Source organism: Erythrolamprus reginae, chromosome 6 (assembly GCF_031021105.1).
Source record: "Erythrolamprus reginae isolate rEryReg1 chromosome 6, rEryReg1.hap1, whole genome shotgun sequence".
Lineage (NCBI taxonomy): Eukaryota > Metazoa > Chordata > Lepidosauria > Squamata > Dipsadidae > Erythrolamprus > Erythrolamprus reginae.
In genome coordinates this window covers 64,996,577-65,015,357 of record NC_091955.1, presented here as the reverse complement: position 1 = coordinate 65,015,357, position 18,781 = coordinate 64,996,577, and the positions used below count along the sequence as shown (strand labels likewise).

Sequence of the window (18,781 nt, the reverse complement as noted above, 5' to 3'; positions counted from 1 at the left end):
AAGACTAATCAGATGGGCTCTTTTCCTCTCAGGGTATCAGTATGAGCTCACCCACAAGGGGGGGAAGGAAATCAATCATGCAGACGGCCTCAGCAGATGCCCCATAGCAGACTTAGTGGAAGACCCTGTTCCTTCCACAGATGTGCTAATGATAGAACTCGAGGAAAACCCACTAACCACAGCAAAAGAGGTAGCTGCACACACGCAGCAAGATCAAATCCTTAAACAAGTGGTGAACTGTGTTCTAAAGGGATGGCAAAATGATATTGTTAAACCTGAATTGTGTGATTTTAAAAACAAAAGGCTTGAATTATCATATGTAAAAGGTTGTTTGCTGTGGGGGGATAGAGTGATCATCCCCAAACGCCTAAGGGAAAAGGTACTCAAAATGTTACACGTGGGCCATCCTGGGATTGTCAGGATGAAGAGCCTAGCAAGGGGGCATTTATGGTGGCCAGGGCTAGATGCTGATATTGAAAGTTGGGTTTCAAAGTGTGACCCGTGCCAAGAGTCAAGGCCCAGTCCCCCCAAAACAACTCCGGCTGAGTGGGAACAGCCTGCTGGTCCTTGGTCTAGGATCCACATTGATTTTGCTGGCCCAGTTGGGTCTCAGTATTTTTTAATAGTGGTTGATGCCTTCTCCAAATGGTTGGAAATAATAGCAATGAACAACATAACCACAAGTGCCACTATCAAGGTATTGAGCAGACTGTTTGCATCCCATGGTTGCCCCGATCTCTTAGTGTCTGACAATGGGCCACAGCTAACAGCCAGGCAATTCGAATTATTCCTAGATGGCCTAGGGGTCAGGCATGCCCTCATCTCGCCTTACTCGCCCTGGGCTAACGGGTTGGCAGAACGTTACGTACGGGTGGCAAAGGAGGCATTGCACAGGTCAGGCCCTGGGGATGTGCAACAAAACTTGGACCAATTCTTACTAACCCAGCACATTACCCCTAACTCGCACACACATGTAAGCCCTGCAGAGTTATTGATGGGAAGGAAGTTGAGGTCACCATTAGACAGGTTAAATCCAAGGTTCTGTGTTAATAGTAACCAAATGTGTATGAAACCAGAAAGAGAAATGTATTTGGGACAAAATGTATATGTAAAATGTTTTGATGGAAATGTAAACTGGATGAAGGGAATTATTGTTAAGCAAAACGCACCCAAGACTTATGTTGTTAAACTAGAGGATGGTCGTTTGTGGAAACGACACATAGACCACATTCGGAAACGAGCTGAAAATCAATTGCCACAACCCGCTGACATGGACTCTCCCCCTTCAACAGACTTTAGTACATTGCCCGAACTAAGAAACACGCAAAGAGACTTATCGGGCCAGGGGGAACCATCCAGCGACGCCGAGCCATCCTCGTCCTCCGAAGCCTTCGTTGGGCCTGCCAGGCCAAGTCCGCCGCACCGGGAGAACAGCGGCGAGCCATCCTCCACAGTCAGTGGCGAAGGAGAAATTGAACTGCGCAGGTCAGCGCGAGAGCCTCGGAGGCCTCACCGATTGGACGACTTCGTCACATGGCTTTCTTGATGGATGAGTCCAACTATGAGGGGAGGGGTGTTGTATCCTGAAATGGCTACCTTGTAACTCTGTAAATAGTTTGTTCCTCTTTCCAGCGCTGTCTGAGCCCAAGCAGGAAGTCGCTCCTGATTGGCTCAGACGCGGCCGGCTCTAGCTTTGGCGGGAACCGCAAAAGTATAAATGAAGCGGTTTCTCCAGGCAGAGTCAGTCGGTACTCGCTGAATTGTCACTTTACCTTGCTGAGCTGTCACTTGTTCTCTGAGCTGAATAAAAGTACCGATTGCTCAAAACCCTGTCTCTGGGTCTACTTCAATAAGGATAAGGGCTTCATGGAACAAAAAGTTTTTAATCATTTTATGAAACGCAAGGAGGAGAAACATGTTCCAGAGCATTACATTTGCTACAGACTATTGAGAAGGCCTGCTGCCTGCACCAAGTCTAATGAACTTACCATATAGAGAGATTGTAATCAGGTTCTGTCAAGATGACCAGACTGGATGAAAAAAAAATAGATTTTGGCAAAGCAATATCCTATATATTCAATGCTAAACTGTGCACCAATGAGTAGTGCTGGCTATAGCCCATGTGCTGCCTTCTATGTGCTGTAGCCTTCACTCATGTGTCCAGACATCAATGCAGTTTGCAAAAGAAGAATTTTGACTATAACAGTCAGATGGTGACTCCTTCAACCTTAGATCAAAAGAAAGGGAAGTTAATTATAGCTAAGACCAGCCTTTCCTAATCTGCTTTTCTGTAAATGTCTCCTGATATTTTGAATCATAACCTCCATCATACCATACCAGTATGGCATACTGAATCAATACGTTCATTCTGGTTAGAGCTGCAAAGAGGTGAAATTTGAAATATCTTGTGGTTTCCAGAGAAGGGATGCTGAGTAATATTGTATTAATGTCTACTAGCTTAGTGCTTTCTGTTCAGGAATAATGACATCTTTCAGTATTTTTGTTCAGCTTAGCCACATTTCTTTGCCTTTAAATTTTAAAAAAATGCAATAAGACTAGAAGTTTAATACATGAAAAGTTAAAATGTGAATGAAGAAAATCAAAATAAATCTCACGGTACTTCAAAGTAATTAATATGTTTTGCTATTGTATTGTTTTTAATTACTGATGTTGCATTGAGAAATGAAGTTAATGGGTTGTTTTTGGAATATATCTGAGGAGACTAACCAATGTCATCAATTAAGAACACCAGAGGCTCCATTTTGATCCTATTTCATGGGGTTCCTTTACATTTGGGGAATTTCCATACATGTTTTGAAAGGGAATAATAGAATGTGAATAACTTAGATAATCATTACTTCAGAATTTGAAAACAAGAAGACATTGATTGATGGTTTACAGCTTGCCTTCAAAAGTTGTGGGTGCTCCATCTCTGGAGGCTTTTAATGCACAACCATTTATCTGAAATGGTATAGGGCCATGATGGTGAACCTATGGCATGCGTGCCACAGGTGGCACGCAGAGCCATATCAGAGGGCACACAAGGTGTTGCCCTATGTCAGCCCCACCGCACATGCACACACTAGCCAGCTGATTTTTGACCTTGGGAAAGGGCGTTTCACCTCTGGAGGCTTCAAGGAAGGGAAGCCCTGGAGTGTGGAAAACAGTCCAATGGGCAAACCAGAAGTTCAGAAAACAGACTTCTGGTTTCCCCATTGTTTTGGGTTTTTTTGCACTCCGGAGGCTTCAGGGAAGTTTCCAACAGTCCAACAGGCAAACTGGGAGTTCAGAAAATAGTTTGCCCATTGTGTTGTATTTTGTACTCTGGGGCTTCAGAAAGTTTCCCTGAAGGCTCCAGAGTGCAAAAAAATAGCACAACGGGGCAAACCGGAAGTCAGATTTTCTGAACTTCCTGTTTGCCTGTTTTTTCACTGTCCCAGGCTTCAGTGAGGCCTGTGCACGTGTGCGGGGATGGGGGAGATTGTGCGAACGTGCATGGGCAGTGCGGGCGTGCGCATGCGTGTGGGGGAGGGAATGGGTATTTGGCATGTGAACCAAAAAAGGTTCGCCATCACTGGTTTAGGGTCCCCTACTTGAGCTGGGAGTTGGATTCGGAGACCTCCAAGGTCCCTTCCACTTGTGATGTTCTATGTTCTTCTAAAAACCATAAAACCTTTTTCTTCCCTACAGCATCCTTGGAATGCACATCTTTGGCTGTAAATTTAGTCTTAGAACTGACACAGGAGACACGGTCCCTGACCGAAAAAACTTTGACTCCTTACTTTGGGCCATTGTCACTGTATTCCAGGTGAGTCCAAAGTAGGGCAAGGGACAAAGAGGGGACAGAATTTAAACTTTCAATCTTCTTATTATAGAATATCATATTCTATTGTGCTTCCATTTAAAAAAAGCTCATATAGACTGATAATAAAAACCTACTGAATTTCACAAACAGAACTGACCTTCCTATTATATCTTTCACACTGTAGTAATCTGTGGGTATCACTCCTTACCAGAGATTGCCACTGACAATGGCATAGTATAATATAGCTAGAGGCATATGCTCATAAAAACTATGTCATGATTGCACATTTTCCCGTGTTTTGTGAAATGTTAGAATAGAAATACAGTGGTACCTCATCATACGAACTTAATTGGTTCCAGGAGGAGGTTCGTAAGGTGAAACGTTTGTAAGATGAAACAATGTTTCCCATACGAATCAATGTAAAAGCAAATAATGCGTGCAAATCCTTCAAGAAAATCCCAAACTTTAGAAGGGAGGCGAACAGAGGGCAGGGAGGAGCAGCTAAAGGGGGTGGGTGAAAGAAGCAAGGCTAGGCTAAAGGGTGAGTGGGAAGGAAGAAAGGCAAGGGGGGCGCCCCTCCCTTTTCTTTCTTCAAAAGACACCGTTTCAGTGCCTCTGCAAGCAAGCTGTTCTCTCCAAAATCTTTCCTCCTCCAAGCCGCCCCTCCCTTTTCTTTCTTCAAAAGACACCCTTTCAGTGCCTTTGCAAGCACGTTCACTGCAAAATCTTTCCTCCTCCAAGACGCCCCTCCCTTTCTTCAAAAAAGAGGAAAAAAAGAAACCCCTTCATCCCAGCAGCAGCTGCTTGGGTTCGTAAGGTGAAAATAGTTCAGAAGAAGAGGCAAAAAAATCTTAAACACCGGGTTCGTATCTTGAAAAGTTCGTTAGAAGAGGTGTTCGTAAGATAAGGTACCACTGTATTGGAAATGTTTCCTGTTGGCAAATTATTGTGATAGTATATATTATTATTTTTTTAAACTATTTTTTTACATGAAATACTGAGTCCTTTTTGGAGAAGGGTGGCTTATAAATCTAAGTAAATTAAATTAGTACATCTCCCATATTTCTGCTATTTGTTCTGGACTTAACTTTATAACCTTAATCTTTACCACTCAGATCTTGACACAAGAGGATTGGAATGTTGTACTTTATAATGGCATGGCCTCAACCTCTCCATGGGCATCCCTTTATTTTGTAGCTCTCATGACCTTTGGAAATTATGTTCTCTTCAACCTATTGGTGGCCATCCTAGTGGAGGGATTCCAGGCAGAGGTGAGTTGCTACAGCAATTGCTTTCAGGAAGGTCAGTTGCAAATAAGGAAGAGACTCAGGATCAGATTTCCAATGACTTATAAATCAATCCTTGGGAACTAGGCATTGTTTTGAACAACAGCTGTTATCACTCCCACCAATACATACAGTTTCCATGAGGTGGAGCTATTGGGAGTTGAATTCTGACACATTTGATAAATACAGAGTTGGAGGGAGATTGTTTTGTCGGGAGCGATCGTTATGACTACCAATTCATGAGTAATGACATCTAAGGATAGAAAATACACGTAATTGGAATAGAATTTAATTATCTCCATTTATTCTCTTGCAAAATGTGCTCAAATCAGAAATGCATACAAAAATATTACCATTTATTTAATCAATTTATATGGCTGTTCATTCCTCAGAGTGACTAGTCAACAAAAAACAAAGCAAAGCAAAAAGAAACCATATGGTCTGATTGTCAAAACCTATGAATACTCTCTCCCAAGAGGGGCACATCCAAATATTTGTATGTGTGGGGGGGGAGGGGAGGAGTGTAAGGTTCCTAATGCCTTACAAAAAAATTAGGAGGGTCATAACAAATTGAATCTGGAGGTAAAGGGGACATTCATGAACATAGATGTTACCAGGGAAAAGGCACACTTTGTAGATTCAGCCTGATGACATTGGCACAAGGAAGAGACCTATAGTAGACCCAACTTGAAGGAGAATGTGGGATTAAAGTACCTTTTGAATATTTATATTAGTTGAATCAAGATTATAATATATACACAATTTTAAATGAACTTAAAAAAAATAGAGATGCTGTTTTAGTAAGTATTATAAAAAGCGAAAATTGAGTCATACAGACATGCTTTCCTACCTAATAATCTGAATGTTATTGTTTCTTTCATGCAGTGGTATATTACCCAATTATTTCCATAAAGTATTTTTTCACCTTTGCAATTCTCTGAAATCAAAGGGAAATCACTCTGTTGCTCCCATGATGCTCACAATTCCCAGGTCTTTGCATTTATTTTCCCAATGCAGGGTGATGCTAACCGCTCATATTCAGATGAGGACCAGAGTTCATCAAATATTGAAGAATTTGACAAGTTCCAGGATAGTTCAGGTATTAGCAGGGAATACACAATGTCTATATAAAAGCATATAACATCTTGGAAAGTATCCTTCCTTCCTTCCCTTTGCTCCAAGATATGATCTGGACCCTCAGAGATGAATCCTTCAGTCCATTTATATTTCTAGTTCACTTTTCTAAGGAATATTTGCTGCATTACAGTGTAGAAATTCAGATGTCCTTTCTTCTATCAAAGATGCATAACTTAATTCAGAATGTAACAGAGGCTTAGATAATCCTGATAAAATTAAAATAGTTTGATTGGAACAACAAAAACGATGATAAAAGTGTTCAAATCAATTTCTCAGTTGAGTTTCAATCAGACCCCTAGTGCTCAAACTGCACAAAAAATAGTTAACTTTCAAAACCATGACGAAATATCTAGTGGCTACTGATTTGGCAACACCGAATTCTGGATAAATTAAATACGTAAAAGCCAAGATGAAATAAATTGCTCAATAAATTTGGGGAGAGCAATCTGAACCTAAAATTACATGAGGCTTGTCACATCTCCGTTTTGCTGCCCCTGGAGCCGTGATTGCTGAAAAGCAAATGGTACAATTTTCTGACATTTTGAGATGGGAAATGGATGAAAACTGTTGTATAAGCTCTAAAACAAGTAAATCCCAAAAAAAAAATTTACGCCCAGGCCCATGTGAGTGATATGATTCTGCACATTTTGCAAGTCTGAGCCATCTTAAAAGCATCAAGCATGAGCCTGGGCTACAAAAAGGTTTCTTGCCAAAGTTAACAATTCAGAATATTTTAAAAGAGCAGGAGAAAGCCCAATTCTATAGACATATTTGAAGACCAAACATGAATGCAGTATGTATTCTCCACTCCAATTTCACACCTTACATGCAAGGCTGAAATCCAGCAGGTTCTTATACAACAGAACCTAGGTCCAACAGGTTCTGGAAAACCGGTAGTGGAAATTTTGAGTAGTTTGGAGAACCAGCAAATACCACCTCTGGCTGGCCCTAGAGTGGGGTGGAGAATGGGGATTTTGCAATATCCGTCCCCTGCCACACCCACCAAGCCACACCAGAACCGTGTAGTAAAAAAAAAAACCTGCCAATAGCAATAAAAGTCCATTTCCCCTATTTTCAGTCAAAAGAAAGACAGAGAATGATATCCGGTGCCACAAATTACTCTGTGTCTTTAGTTTTCTTTCCTAGCCCAGTATTTCACATTTTGTTTACCTAAAATTACAGCACATATACAGATTTTGATGCTATCTAGGAATGATGGTAATTATAGTCTCCAACTCATCTGAAGAATGGAAAATACATTGAACCATTCCAATTCATTGTTTCTGTTTACTATTTACTAAATTTGGATTTGGGATGAAATGTGCAGATAAAATAAAGACCCAAATTTCACCCCTTGCATACTAGCGATGCAGGAGTAAAAGTGTGGTGGTGCTTGCTTTGTGATTTCATGACATATATTTTGTCATTCTGATGTTATGGTCAGCAACGGACACCTGTGTATCCAGAACAAATTTACTTCTGTACTGTTACTACTGCCTACTACCTTTGCCTACTCTAGTAGTTCTTATTCTGTTACAGTGAAATAAACTCGTGGTGATAAATGTTAAGCAAATGTTAAAAGGATAAAGATTGTTTCACTTTAATGGAGCAGAGTTTCATCAAATATTTCCAAGCTTCTGTAAGCATAGCTTGAAACATTGTTAGAACAGGAACATGAAGAAAAAAGGAAAAGTGATTAATTTACAGTGTTCCCTCGATTTTCGCGGGGGGAGCATTCCAAGACCGCCCGCGAAAGTTGAATTTCTGCGAAGTAGAGATGCGGAAGTAAATACACTATTTTTGGCTATGAACAGTATCACAAGCCTTCCCTTAACACTTTAAACCCCTGAATTGCAATTTTCCATTCCCTTAGCAACCATTCAGATTATTACTCATCATGTTTATTTATTAAAGTTTATTTTAAAAAAATTTTATTAAAGGCAGACGAAAGTTTGGCGATGACATATGACGTCATCGGGTGGGAAAAACCGTGGTATAGGGGAAAAACCCGCAAAGTATTTTTTAATTAATATTTTTTTTAAAACCGTGGTATAGACTTTCCGCGAAGTTCGAGCCCGCGAAAATCAAGGGAACACTGTATTTCCATATTGTCCCTTGTTTTGTACAGGCATAACTACAGGATTAGAATATATGTACATTGAACTGTTTATTTAACAGCACAAATTACTTTTAAAAATATCTTCCCTGGGTATTATTGCTCTCTCTCTCTCTGTGTCTTGTCTGTTTTGTTTTTGTTTTTTCTCAGATCCAAAGCTTTGTGCAATTCCCATGACTCCAAATGGACATCTTGACCCCAGCCTTCCTTGTCTAAACCAGCCCGGGGCAACTGCTGGAATGATGAATCCCTCCCGCAATACTCTGCAGTCAGATATCCTCAAGGCTCTTGAATCTCGGAAAAACAGCGTGATGTCTTTAGTAAATAAATTTAAATCCATCTGCAACGTACTTACGTCAACAGTCATATATTAGGATCGTCTTCCAACTCCAATATCTGAGAATTTTGCCTTTAATTAGTAGAATCGTTATGTAAACTTTTCCACTTATATATTCTGCAATCAGTATGTTTGATTGGTATCTATGCACTTTGCCTACCCCTCTTCATTTAACATGGTATAAAGGGGGATAATTGATTATTTTCCCCTATACTGAAATGAATAGGATTATACAAAATAGCTAAGAATTGATACCGAAACTCTGCTAGATAGTAGTTAACCCTGGCTGTAAGGCAATAAAAATAAGAATGAGGCCAATGCAATTAAAATTATTTATTTATTTGTTTGTTTGTTTGCTTGTTTGCTTGCTTGCTTTTTATTTACTTACTTACTTACTTACTTACTTACTTACTTACTTACTTACTTACTTATTGGATTTGTATGCCGCCCCTCTCCGGAGACTCGGGGCGGCTAACAGCAATAATAAGACAGCATATAATAATAATCCAATACTAAAAACAATTAAAAACCCATTATAATAAAAACCAAACAGACATACAGACATACAGACATACCATGCATAAAATTGTAAAGGCCTAGGGGGAAAGGATATCTCAATTCCCCCCATGCCTGGTGGCAGAGGTGGGTTTTAAGTAGCTTACGAAAGGCAAGGAGGGTGGGGGCAATTCTAATCTCTGAGGGGAGTTGGTTCCAGAGGGAGCCTTTACTTTTCCAATTTACAAATACACTAACTTGATGTGCTGACTCTGCAGAGGATTGTATCATGCGTTCTTTCGTTATGACCATCAACAAGGATGATAATTGGAGAGTCTAACATAGCCTGGGGGAGCTAGAGATTTTCCACCCATACTGGACACAGTCCTAGACTTGGAGGAGGAGGAAAAGAACAAAGTTCAATTCCATCTTTGAAAAAAGTGGTCTTGAATGATAATAGTCATCATATTAAAGAAGAATAGGATTCACAAAAGGAGAGAATGTATAACAAATAAATAAAAAGATGCTGGTGCATGTCTAAAACTATGCCAACCTCTTGTTTTGAGTGGGAGCACTGAATGGTTTTCTTTTGGCTTTCTTGCAGTCTAGCTCCCGTAGCTCTCATCACCATGGGGCTCGGTATCATAGCGGAGGCTGGGGAAGCAGACGTTCCAGTTGGAACAACCTTGCTCGGGGCCATAGCCTCAAACACAAGCCTTTTTCAGCCGAACATGAATCACTTTTATCTGGGGAGCGGCACATGATAACAGAGGCAGAGCGAGAAGGGCCAGTCATTCACCATCATCGACGGACTTTTTCATTGGATACCCAAGATTCCTCTGAACTGGAATTGGCTCCAGCAGTCACATCTGGGCACAAGCCACCATGGAAGATAGGAGTGACTCTAGGGCCAAACAAGCACCAGGACTGCAATGGTAAAATGCCCACAATCTCAAAGGATATCTTTCCAGAAATGAACAACCGGAAAGACCATGGAGAAGATGATGAAGACATCGATTATGTAAATATTCGTTCGTTCGTTCGTTCATTCGTTCATTCATTCATTCAGTCAGTCAGTCAGTCATTTAAATGTATTGACCACATACAGTAGTACGTCTACTTTTGAACTTAATTCATTCTGTGACCAGGTTCTTAAGTAGAAAAGTTTGTAAGAACAATTTTTCCCATAGGAATCAATGTAAAAACAAATAATGTGTGCGATTGGGGAAACCACAGGGAGGGTGGAGGCCCTGTTTCCTCCCAGGAGATTCTTAGAGAGGCCCCATGGAGGTTTCTCCCTGCCTTTTCCGATTACAGTTTCAGAGGCTCAGGTTTGTAAGTGGAAAATGGTTCTTGAGAAGAGGGGGAAAAAATCTTGAATACCCGGTTCTTAGGTAGAGGCACCACTGTACCTTATCACAAGGTAACTGGGTGCTTTACAATTAGTGATGGGCGAACCCAACGGTGTTCGGGTTCGGCAGGTTCGGAGGAACTTTACACAAAATTTGGCCGAACCCAAACCGAACTCAAACCTGGAATCCCTCCCACGAAGAGATTCCAGGGGCGGAGCTTTGACGTCACCGGCAGGTTGCTAAGAATCCAGGAAGTGATCACCTTGGCGTCCTTAGCAACCTGCCGGTGACGTCAAAGCTCCGAACACCGAACACGACTCCGAACTTTGCCCAAAGTTTGAAAAAATTTCGTGTTCGTGTTCGGCATACCGAACATCACAAAATTCGGTATGGACCCGAGTTGTGCGGGTTCAGTTCGCCCATCACTATTGACAATATTAAAAAGAGAAAACCTTACAAAACCTATAAACAATAAAAAATATAAATGCTCAACTTTAACTAAAAGGTGGGGAGGGAGGTAGTAGGATGAACACGTCTGTCAACAACCTCCAACTTGAAGCCCCCTCATAAGAGCCCCAGGTCAATTGGCAGAGCCAGGTTTTCTTGGGAAAGGTCAAGAAGGTTGAAACCAATCTCATTCTGGGGAGCAAGAAGATCCAAAGGGCAGGTGCTCTGGCTGAGAAGGCTCTTCTCCTGGACCTGCCATCTGGAAAACCTTGGCTGATGGGGCCCACAGCAGTATGCCTCTTCTGCTGGCCTGGGTGGGGTAGTCCAATCCAATTGGGATGAGACGGTTCTGCAGTATATTTTCTATTGTCACTAAACAAAATTGAAAAATGAGGAAAAAAAATATAGTACTCGTAAATAAACAGACAAACTCTATCTACAAGAATGGTGGAAGGTCTTAACCATAAAACATATCAGGAAAGACTTAATGAACTCAATCTGTATAGTCTAGAGGAGAGAAGGGAAAGGGGGGACATGATCGAAACATTTAAATATGTCGAAGTGTTAAATAAGGTTCAGGAGGGAAGTGTTTTTAATAGGAAAGTGAACACAAGAACAAGGGGACACAATCTGAAGTTAGTTGGGGGAAAGATCAAAAGCAACATGAGAAAATATTATTTTACTGAAAGAGTAGTAGATCCTTGGAACAAACTTCCAGCAGACGTGGTTGGTAAATCCACAGTAACTGAATTTAAACATGCCTGGGATAAACATATATCCATCCTAAGATAAAATACAGGAAATAGTATAAGGGCAGACTAGATGGACCATGAGGTCTTTTTCTGCCATCAGTCTTCTATGTTTCTATTACTGTACAGTGCAAAATAAAAATCACAACTAAGTTTTAGGGTGATTCCTTCTACAGTGATCCCTGACAGTTCTGACAGTAGCATCCCATTAAGGAGGAAAAGTAGATTGAGAGAGAATCCAAGCGACTCAAGGGTCTCCAAGCAAATTATATCACTGCAGTATTCTAGCTGTTATTCATTGTTCTTCCACTCCATTCCTATGTGATAAATAATTTCACGACAGATCAGAGCAATACTTATGAATTCTCTGACTATGAATCATTGTCTTGTGGGTATGATCTTTGTTATATTTTTATAACATGCAGAAATGATTACAGTGATTATAATTAATATCTATAAAGTTAGATAGTGAACAACTACAGTGGAACCCCGACATAAGAGCTGCTCTACTTAAGAGCAACTCGAGATAAGAGCTGGGAGGGGAGAGATATTTTTGTTCTACTTACAAGCCCAAATTCGAGATACAAGCGCCAAGGAGCTGTCTCCTGAAGCCAAACGCTAACTTCCGCGTTCGGCTTCAGGAGACAGCTGCGAAGCGGCGCGCGTGTTTTAAAAGGTTGCAGCCGGCCTGGGGGGCTCGGGGGGGTGCTTGCAGCTTTCTTTCTTGCTCTTTTACTTTCTCTCTTTTACCTTCCCTTCCTCTATTTCTTCTTTTCTTTCTCCTTCCCACCTTCTTCCCTCCCTCCCTCCCTTCACTCATTCCTCTCTTACTCTCCCCTTTCATAAGTTTCCTTGCTTCCTTCCCACCCTCCGTCCATTCATTCACCCATTCCTCTCTTGATCGCTTAAAGCCGGTCCCTGGTGCAAAAAGGGTTGGGGACCTCTGTCCTACAGGATTGGGTGGCAGAGAAGTTGAACATATGTAAATTTAAAAGTTTAAGAAAGTTTACAAGTTAAGTGAAAGAAACTTCATTATTCATTTATATGTACATGTACATTTCTTCATTAAAAACATGTCTTTCTGCATAATTTAGACTAACTTTGTGAGTTTTTTGAGGGCTGGGAACCAATTAAAATTATTTACATTAATTCCTATGGGGAAAAGTCGTTCGAGATAAGAGCTGCTCGACTTAAGAGCCCAGGTCCGGAACGAATTAAACTCGTATCTCGAGGTACCACTGTATCAGTACATGGATGATTTTCAATTGGGGGTGATAGTTTCAGAAGAAAGGGAAACAAGTACTACTCAACAGGTTCTGATTTTCTGCTGTTGCCTCTACAGAGCCTGTGTTTCCGTATAAAGAAGATGATAGAGGCCTACAAGCCAGATTGGTGTGAATTGCGGGAAGATTGGTCCATCTATTTATTCTCACCGGAAAACAAGTATGTTGCATTTACTTGTGTTTTAGGGAATGGAGATTCAAATATGGAGTTTTCACCCTGTCTTCAATTTTAGCATAGAAATGATTTAACTACTTGCAGTCATACAAGAATACTTACTTTTCAATTGCACAGTCAGGTTTTCAGACTATAAAATCAGGAACATTAATGAAACATTATTCCTTTTTTCTTTCCCTTCCTTCTTTGCCCTCTTCCTCCTTTGGTCTTGCTTTTGAATTTTGCTTTCCATATTTTTCAGGTGACTGGCATTTTATCTTAAGACCAAGTGTTGTAAAATATACATCATCATCCCAGTCTCCTGATATATTTTTTTAACTTAGTGTTTTGTACTTTTCCCATATTACTCTGGCTCTATTTCCCCAACGATTATAGTTTCAGCATATTCTCAAATCATATGCATTTAGGTTTATCCACTTTGAAAACCAGTGAAGATTATTTAGAGCTGTAGAATCTACTTTGCAACATTTTCTCCCAATTTCTCCTTTGATCTCTGTCGGCATAACAGGTATGCAGGCAAGAAATTTGTTTTTTTCTGCATAATCACGCACTATCTATTTTTAAACCTGCATTTCTGTCCTTATTAAGCAGATATACTTGCCATACTTCACAACAACACCATGACTGCCCTCTTCATGGATAATCTCAACAGTATGTTGTGACTTTGTGGCATGTGTTTATGGAATAAATACAAAATCCTTAACCTTTCAAAATGTTCCTACATCTCCCAAATTACAAAAGTATGCATTGATATATCACATTATAAAAACCGCATTCATAAACATGTGGTGACCATACAATAATTTCATTTGAGAATATTCAGGCTCCTACAACATGCCCTGAGCAAATAATATTGCATTTCAATGGGAAGTCTTACAGAAACTAAGGAATCTATTCTTGCTTTTAAAATGCAAGTTGATTGATCAGTTATGTACTATCAAGTAAATGGGAGAAAATAACTAAAGGTAGTCCTCAACTTACAACAGTTCATTTAGTGACCGTTTGAAATTCCCACAGCGCTGAAAAATGACTTATGAGACTGTTTTTCACCCTAACAACCATTGCAGCATCCCATGGTCACATGTTCAATATTCAGGTGTTTGCCAGCTGGTTCGTATTTATCATGGTTGCGGTCTCCTAGAGTTGCATGGTCATCTTTTTCGACCTGCTGATAAGCAAAGTCAATGGGGAAGCCATTGACTTAACAACCATGTTGATAACTGAACAACTGCAGTGATTCACTCAACAACTGTGGCAAGAAATATCACAAATTGGGGCAAAACGTCACAAATGTTAAGTGACATTTAGCCACAAAAATTTTGGACTCAACACTGGTGAATTGAGGACTGCATTGAGGAAGTGGAGGACTGCCCCTAACTTTTTTTAATTTTTGGTTAACATATAATGTTTAATGCCGTACATTTTTCCATCCCGTTTGTCTTACTTCCTTTAAATCTTCCAGGTGTCTCTGTCAACCATTTATGCACAATTTTTTAGGCCATCAAAGATGAAGTGATGTTTAATATCACTTTGATATCATCAGGAGAAGTTTGTTCAGTATAAAATAGGTGTATTAAATCTTTTGGGAATGAAACAAATGTCTGAAGAGGATGTGTTTAAAAACTGGTGGGTTTTCCACCAAATTATGTTAATGTGAACTGGGATGCATGGGGAAGCCTGGTATGACCATGATATGTCCATTGTAGCTATATTCATAGATAAACTTTCATAGTTTAGAACCAACTGTCTTCCAGATTTCGCATTCTCTGCCAAACTATCATCGCTCATAAACTATTCGATTATATCGTCCTGGCCTTCATTTTCTTGAACTGCGTTACTATTGCCTTAGAGAGACCTGAGATTGAACAAAGGAGCACAGTGAGTAGCTTTGTATAATAATAAGTAGACTTGTAATTTTAGGAGTTAGAAACTCATAAATGCTTTGTTCGGCCTCTAAATAGTATTGTATACAATAATTGGATTTAATTCTAAGAATTCAACCAGGGGGTCTGGACCCCTTTGGGGATCGAATGACTGTTTCACAGGGGTCGCTTAAGACTATAGGAAAAGACAAATTTCCCATGGTGTTAGGAACTAAAGCATCTATTCTGGCACCTTGGAACATATTTTTACAATTCAACCAATCAGGCATTTACAATGGGGATGTCCCTCTGACCTTCCTGCCAATTAGCCTAAAGCTCTGTCAGAGGAACTGGGGCTAGACTTATGGTTGAGGGTCACCACAACATGAGAAACTGTATTGCAGCATTAGAAAGGTTGAGGACCACTGTAGTGACTGGACTATCATAAAGACAGATCTGAAAGATGAGGAAAATCCATTCCCTTGTGCATACCTGCATAGTGTGACTAAGAGAGTATAATAATGCAGATAATATATTTGTATTTTTATTTATATTTTTAAAGATACAGTGATACCTTGTCTTACAAACTTAATTGGTTCTGGGACGAGGTTCTTAAGGTGAAAAGTTTGTAAGACAAAACAATGTTTCACATAGGAATCAATGGAAAAGCGATTAATACGTGCAAGCCCATAATTCACCCCTTTTGCCAGCCAAAGTGCCCGTTTTTGCGCTGCTTGGATTCCCCTGAGGCTCCCCTTCATGGGAAACTCCACATCCAGATTTCTGCGTTTTTGCGATTCTGCAGGGGAATCCCTGCAGAATCCAGCATTGCAAAAACGAGCGCTTCGCTGGCAACGGAAGTCCGGAGGTAGGGTTTCCCAGCGAATGGAGCATCAGTGAAATCACAGCATCACAAAAACACCGAAGTCCTCGAAACCCTACCTCTGGACCTCTGTGTTTTTGCAATGCTGCGATTTTACTGAGGCTCCCCTCGCTGGGAAACCCCAGCTACGGACTTCCGTTGCCAGCGAAGCGCCTGTTTTTGCGCTGCTGGGATTCCCCTGCAGCATCACAAAAACAGGAAGTCCAGAGGTGGGGTTTCCCAGCGAGGGGAGCCTCGGTAAAATTGCAGCAGCGCAAAAACGGGTTCTTCGCTGGCAACAGAAGTCCGGAGGCAGAGCATCCCAGCGGCGGCGGTGGGTTTGTAAGGTGAAAATAGTTTGTAAGAAGAGGCAAAAAAATCTTAAACCCCCGGTTTGTATCTCGAAAAGTTTGTATGACGAGGCGTTTGTAATACAAGGTATTTGTGTCCCAAATAAGAAAAAAAAAATTTAGTTGCTGGTTGATACAAGTACATTTCTGCCTAAAAGGAATTTAATTGTATGATTACACAGGCAGAGAACAAAGCAAATTATTTAAAATACTGGGTTGGGAGATGCTTTTAAGGCAACATACCAAATACAGTGTATTTTCAATCATAGCAATTCTTAACCTTAACGTAAGCACCATTTCCTCAGGCCTGTTGCAATAATTTAAATTGAAAGATACTTATTATATCTATTTTGAGACTGCCTTTGATTGTTCTAGGAGAGAATCTTCCTCACGGTGTCCAATTACATCTTCACAGCAATCTTTGTTGCTGAGATGACACTGAAGGTAAGTTACCCACTGTCAAGTCATTCTTGCTGTGCTGGCTCAACTAATACCTTAAGTGGAAAAGGAGTGCCATTTTCACAATTATTTTCAACCGATGGTGTCACAGAATTTTTCAGTGCTGTGAAAAGGGAAAAACATTTTGTTGAGAAAGGATTACCTTCATTATGAATTGGCTTTGTTTGCACTCATTTCAACACATAGAGAAATAGATTTAGTAGTTGTTTAACTACTATTATCAAGTTCATTACGATTCCCAGTTAGCTAGAATTAATTTAGAAAGAAGCCCTTAGCAGGGGGGGGGGGGGACCAAATATTTGGACGGAAAGAAATTAAAAACTTGCACATTTCAATGATGCTGCTTCCCAATTATTTATTCCTCTTTGGATAAAAGAGAAAATTCATTTCAATCCAAAAATAAAAATGAATAAATATTTAGCATGTTCTTGGAGCTTCTTTTTTCAATTTCCTTCTACAGACTAAATCTGTCAACATTTCACATCTACTCTTACTTATCTAAAATGTATTTTTCATCTTAATGAGGCTGAAAAGTTGTGTACAGTAAGAAGGAATAAAGTCACCAGCATTCTGAAGTTTGTTAATAACTTTATAGAAGATATTTCTTGGAGGAACTACTCAAAGCTTCCAAATCTAATTCTTCTCTTTCTCATAATGTATACTGCTGAAAGAGATGAGTTGATTATTGTGTTTACACTAATAATTTACCTCTCATTATTACAATGGTTTCTATGACCAAATGAATCCATTTTTGAGAAATCGGAAGTGTCTTGAGATGTGATTTAGCTTTACTGATGCATGGTTTCATTTCACATGTTCATACAGTCCTTGATCTTCTCTAGGTAGTCTCTCTTGGTCTATATTTTGGAGAACAGGCCTACCTACGCAGTAGTTGGAATATATTGGATGGCTTTTTGGTGTTTGTATCCATTATTGATATCGTAGTTTCAGTAGCCTCTGCCGGAGGAGCCAAAATCCTAGGAGTGCTAAGAGTCCTCCGACTTCTGCGCACTTTACGCCCCCTGAGGTAAGTTCCAAGGAAATAGACCTCATCTATATAATAACCCTGCATGAAAAATTTCAAAGTACATTTTGTTGTGTCTCATGTGTTTGTCCAAATAAAAGAATTTAGTAAGATAAAGCCTCTATCAAATCAAATTCAGCTCCTAGTGTTTTTATGGTAGACAGAATTTTATTGCCAACAATAGGGAAATGAGTTACCATTGTCTTCTTCAGAGGTTTTTACTCCAAATCCTAATCTAGTCTCTGGATTTTCTGGTAATCCCCATCTCCAAATTAGGCAAATTTGACTCTGCTTCAGATTTTTAGAGCAGCCAAGGTTGGCTAGGTGTAAGGACTATATAAAAAAAAAAAAAGTCAAATTCAGGACCATGAAAAAAAACCCAGTCTTTGAATTAATTAATTATTTATTAAATAAATAAATAAATACATTATTTAATTAATTATTTAATTAAATTAAATAATTAAATAATTAATTAAATAGTTATTAATTAGTTAAATGTGTGTGCCACCCATCTCACCAGAGGTGACTCCAGACATTCAATTAAAATGCACAAAAACATGAAAAAAAGGAAGGAAGGAAGGAAGGAAGGAAGGAAGGAAGGAAGGAAGGAAGGAAGGAAGGAAGGAAGGAAGAAGGATCATACATTTAAATTTCAATTGAAATAAAACGACCTGGATGGAGAGGGAGCAAAGTGCATACAAGGAGGAATTGGGGTGTTATTTAATTAAAGTAAATAATTAATTTAAATAATCAAATTACAAATAATTAAATACTTAATTAAATAATTATTAATTAGTTAAATGTGTGTGCCACCCATCTCACCAGCGGTGACTCCAGACATTCAATTAAAATGCACAAAAACATGAAAGAAAGAAAGAAAGAAAGAAAGAAAGAAAGAAAGAAAGAAAGAAAGAAAGAAAGAAGAAGAAGGATCATACATTTAAATTTCAATTGAAATAAAACAACCTGGATGGAGAGGGAGCAAAGTGCATACAGGGAGGAAGTGGGGTGTTATTTACTCCAAAATGCCACCTCCAAAATG

General features: G+C 39.7%; 1 protein-coding gene across 1 annotated transcript in view; it reads left to right on the top strand.

Moving 5' to 3' along the window:
• CACNA1I (calcium voltage-gated channel subunit alpha1 I) overlaps window positions 1-18,781 on the top strand; it is a 495,583-nt gene that overhangs the window by 411,297 nt on the left and 65,505 nt on the right. The window contains exons 13-21 of the mRNA XM_070754808.1: window positions 3,691-3,808; window positions 4,921-5,076; window positions 6,109-6,190; window positions 8,495-8,664; window positions 9,781-10,197; window positions 13,067-13,167; window positions 14,937-15,060; window positions 16,632-16,700; window positions 17,558-17,742. Of these exons, the coding sequence (XP_070610909.1) occupies window positions 3,691-3,808; window positions 4,921-5,076; window positions 6,109-6,190; window positions 8,495-8,664; window positions 9,781-10,197; window positions 13,067-13,167; window positions 14,937-15,060; window positions 16,632-16,700; window positions 17,558-17,742 (1,422 nt within the window). The remainder of the gene's footprint in view (window positions 1-3,690; window positions 3,809-4,920; window positions 5,077-6,108; window positions 6,191-8,494; window positions 8,665-9,780; window positions 10,198-13,066; window positions 13,168-14,936; window positions 15,061-16,631; window positions 16,701-17,557; window positions 17,743-18,781) is intronic.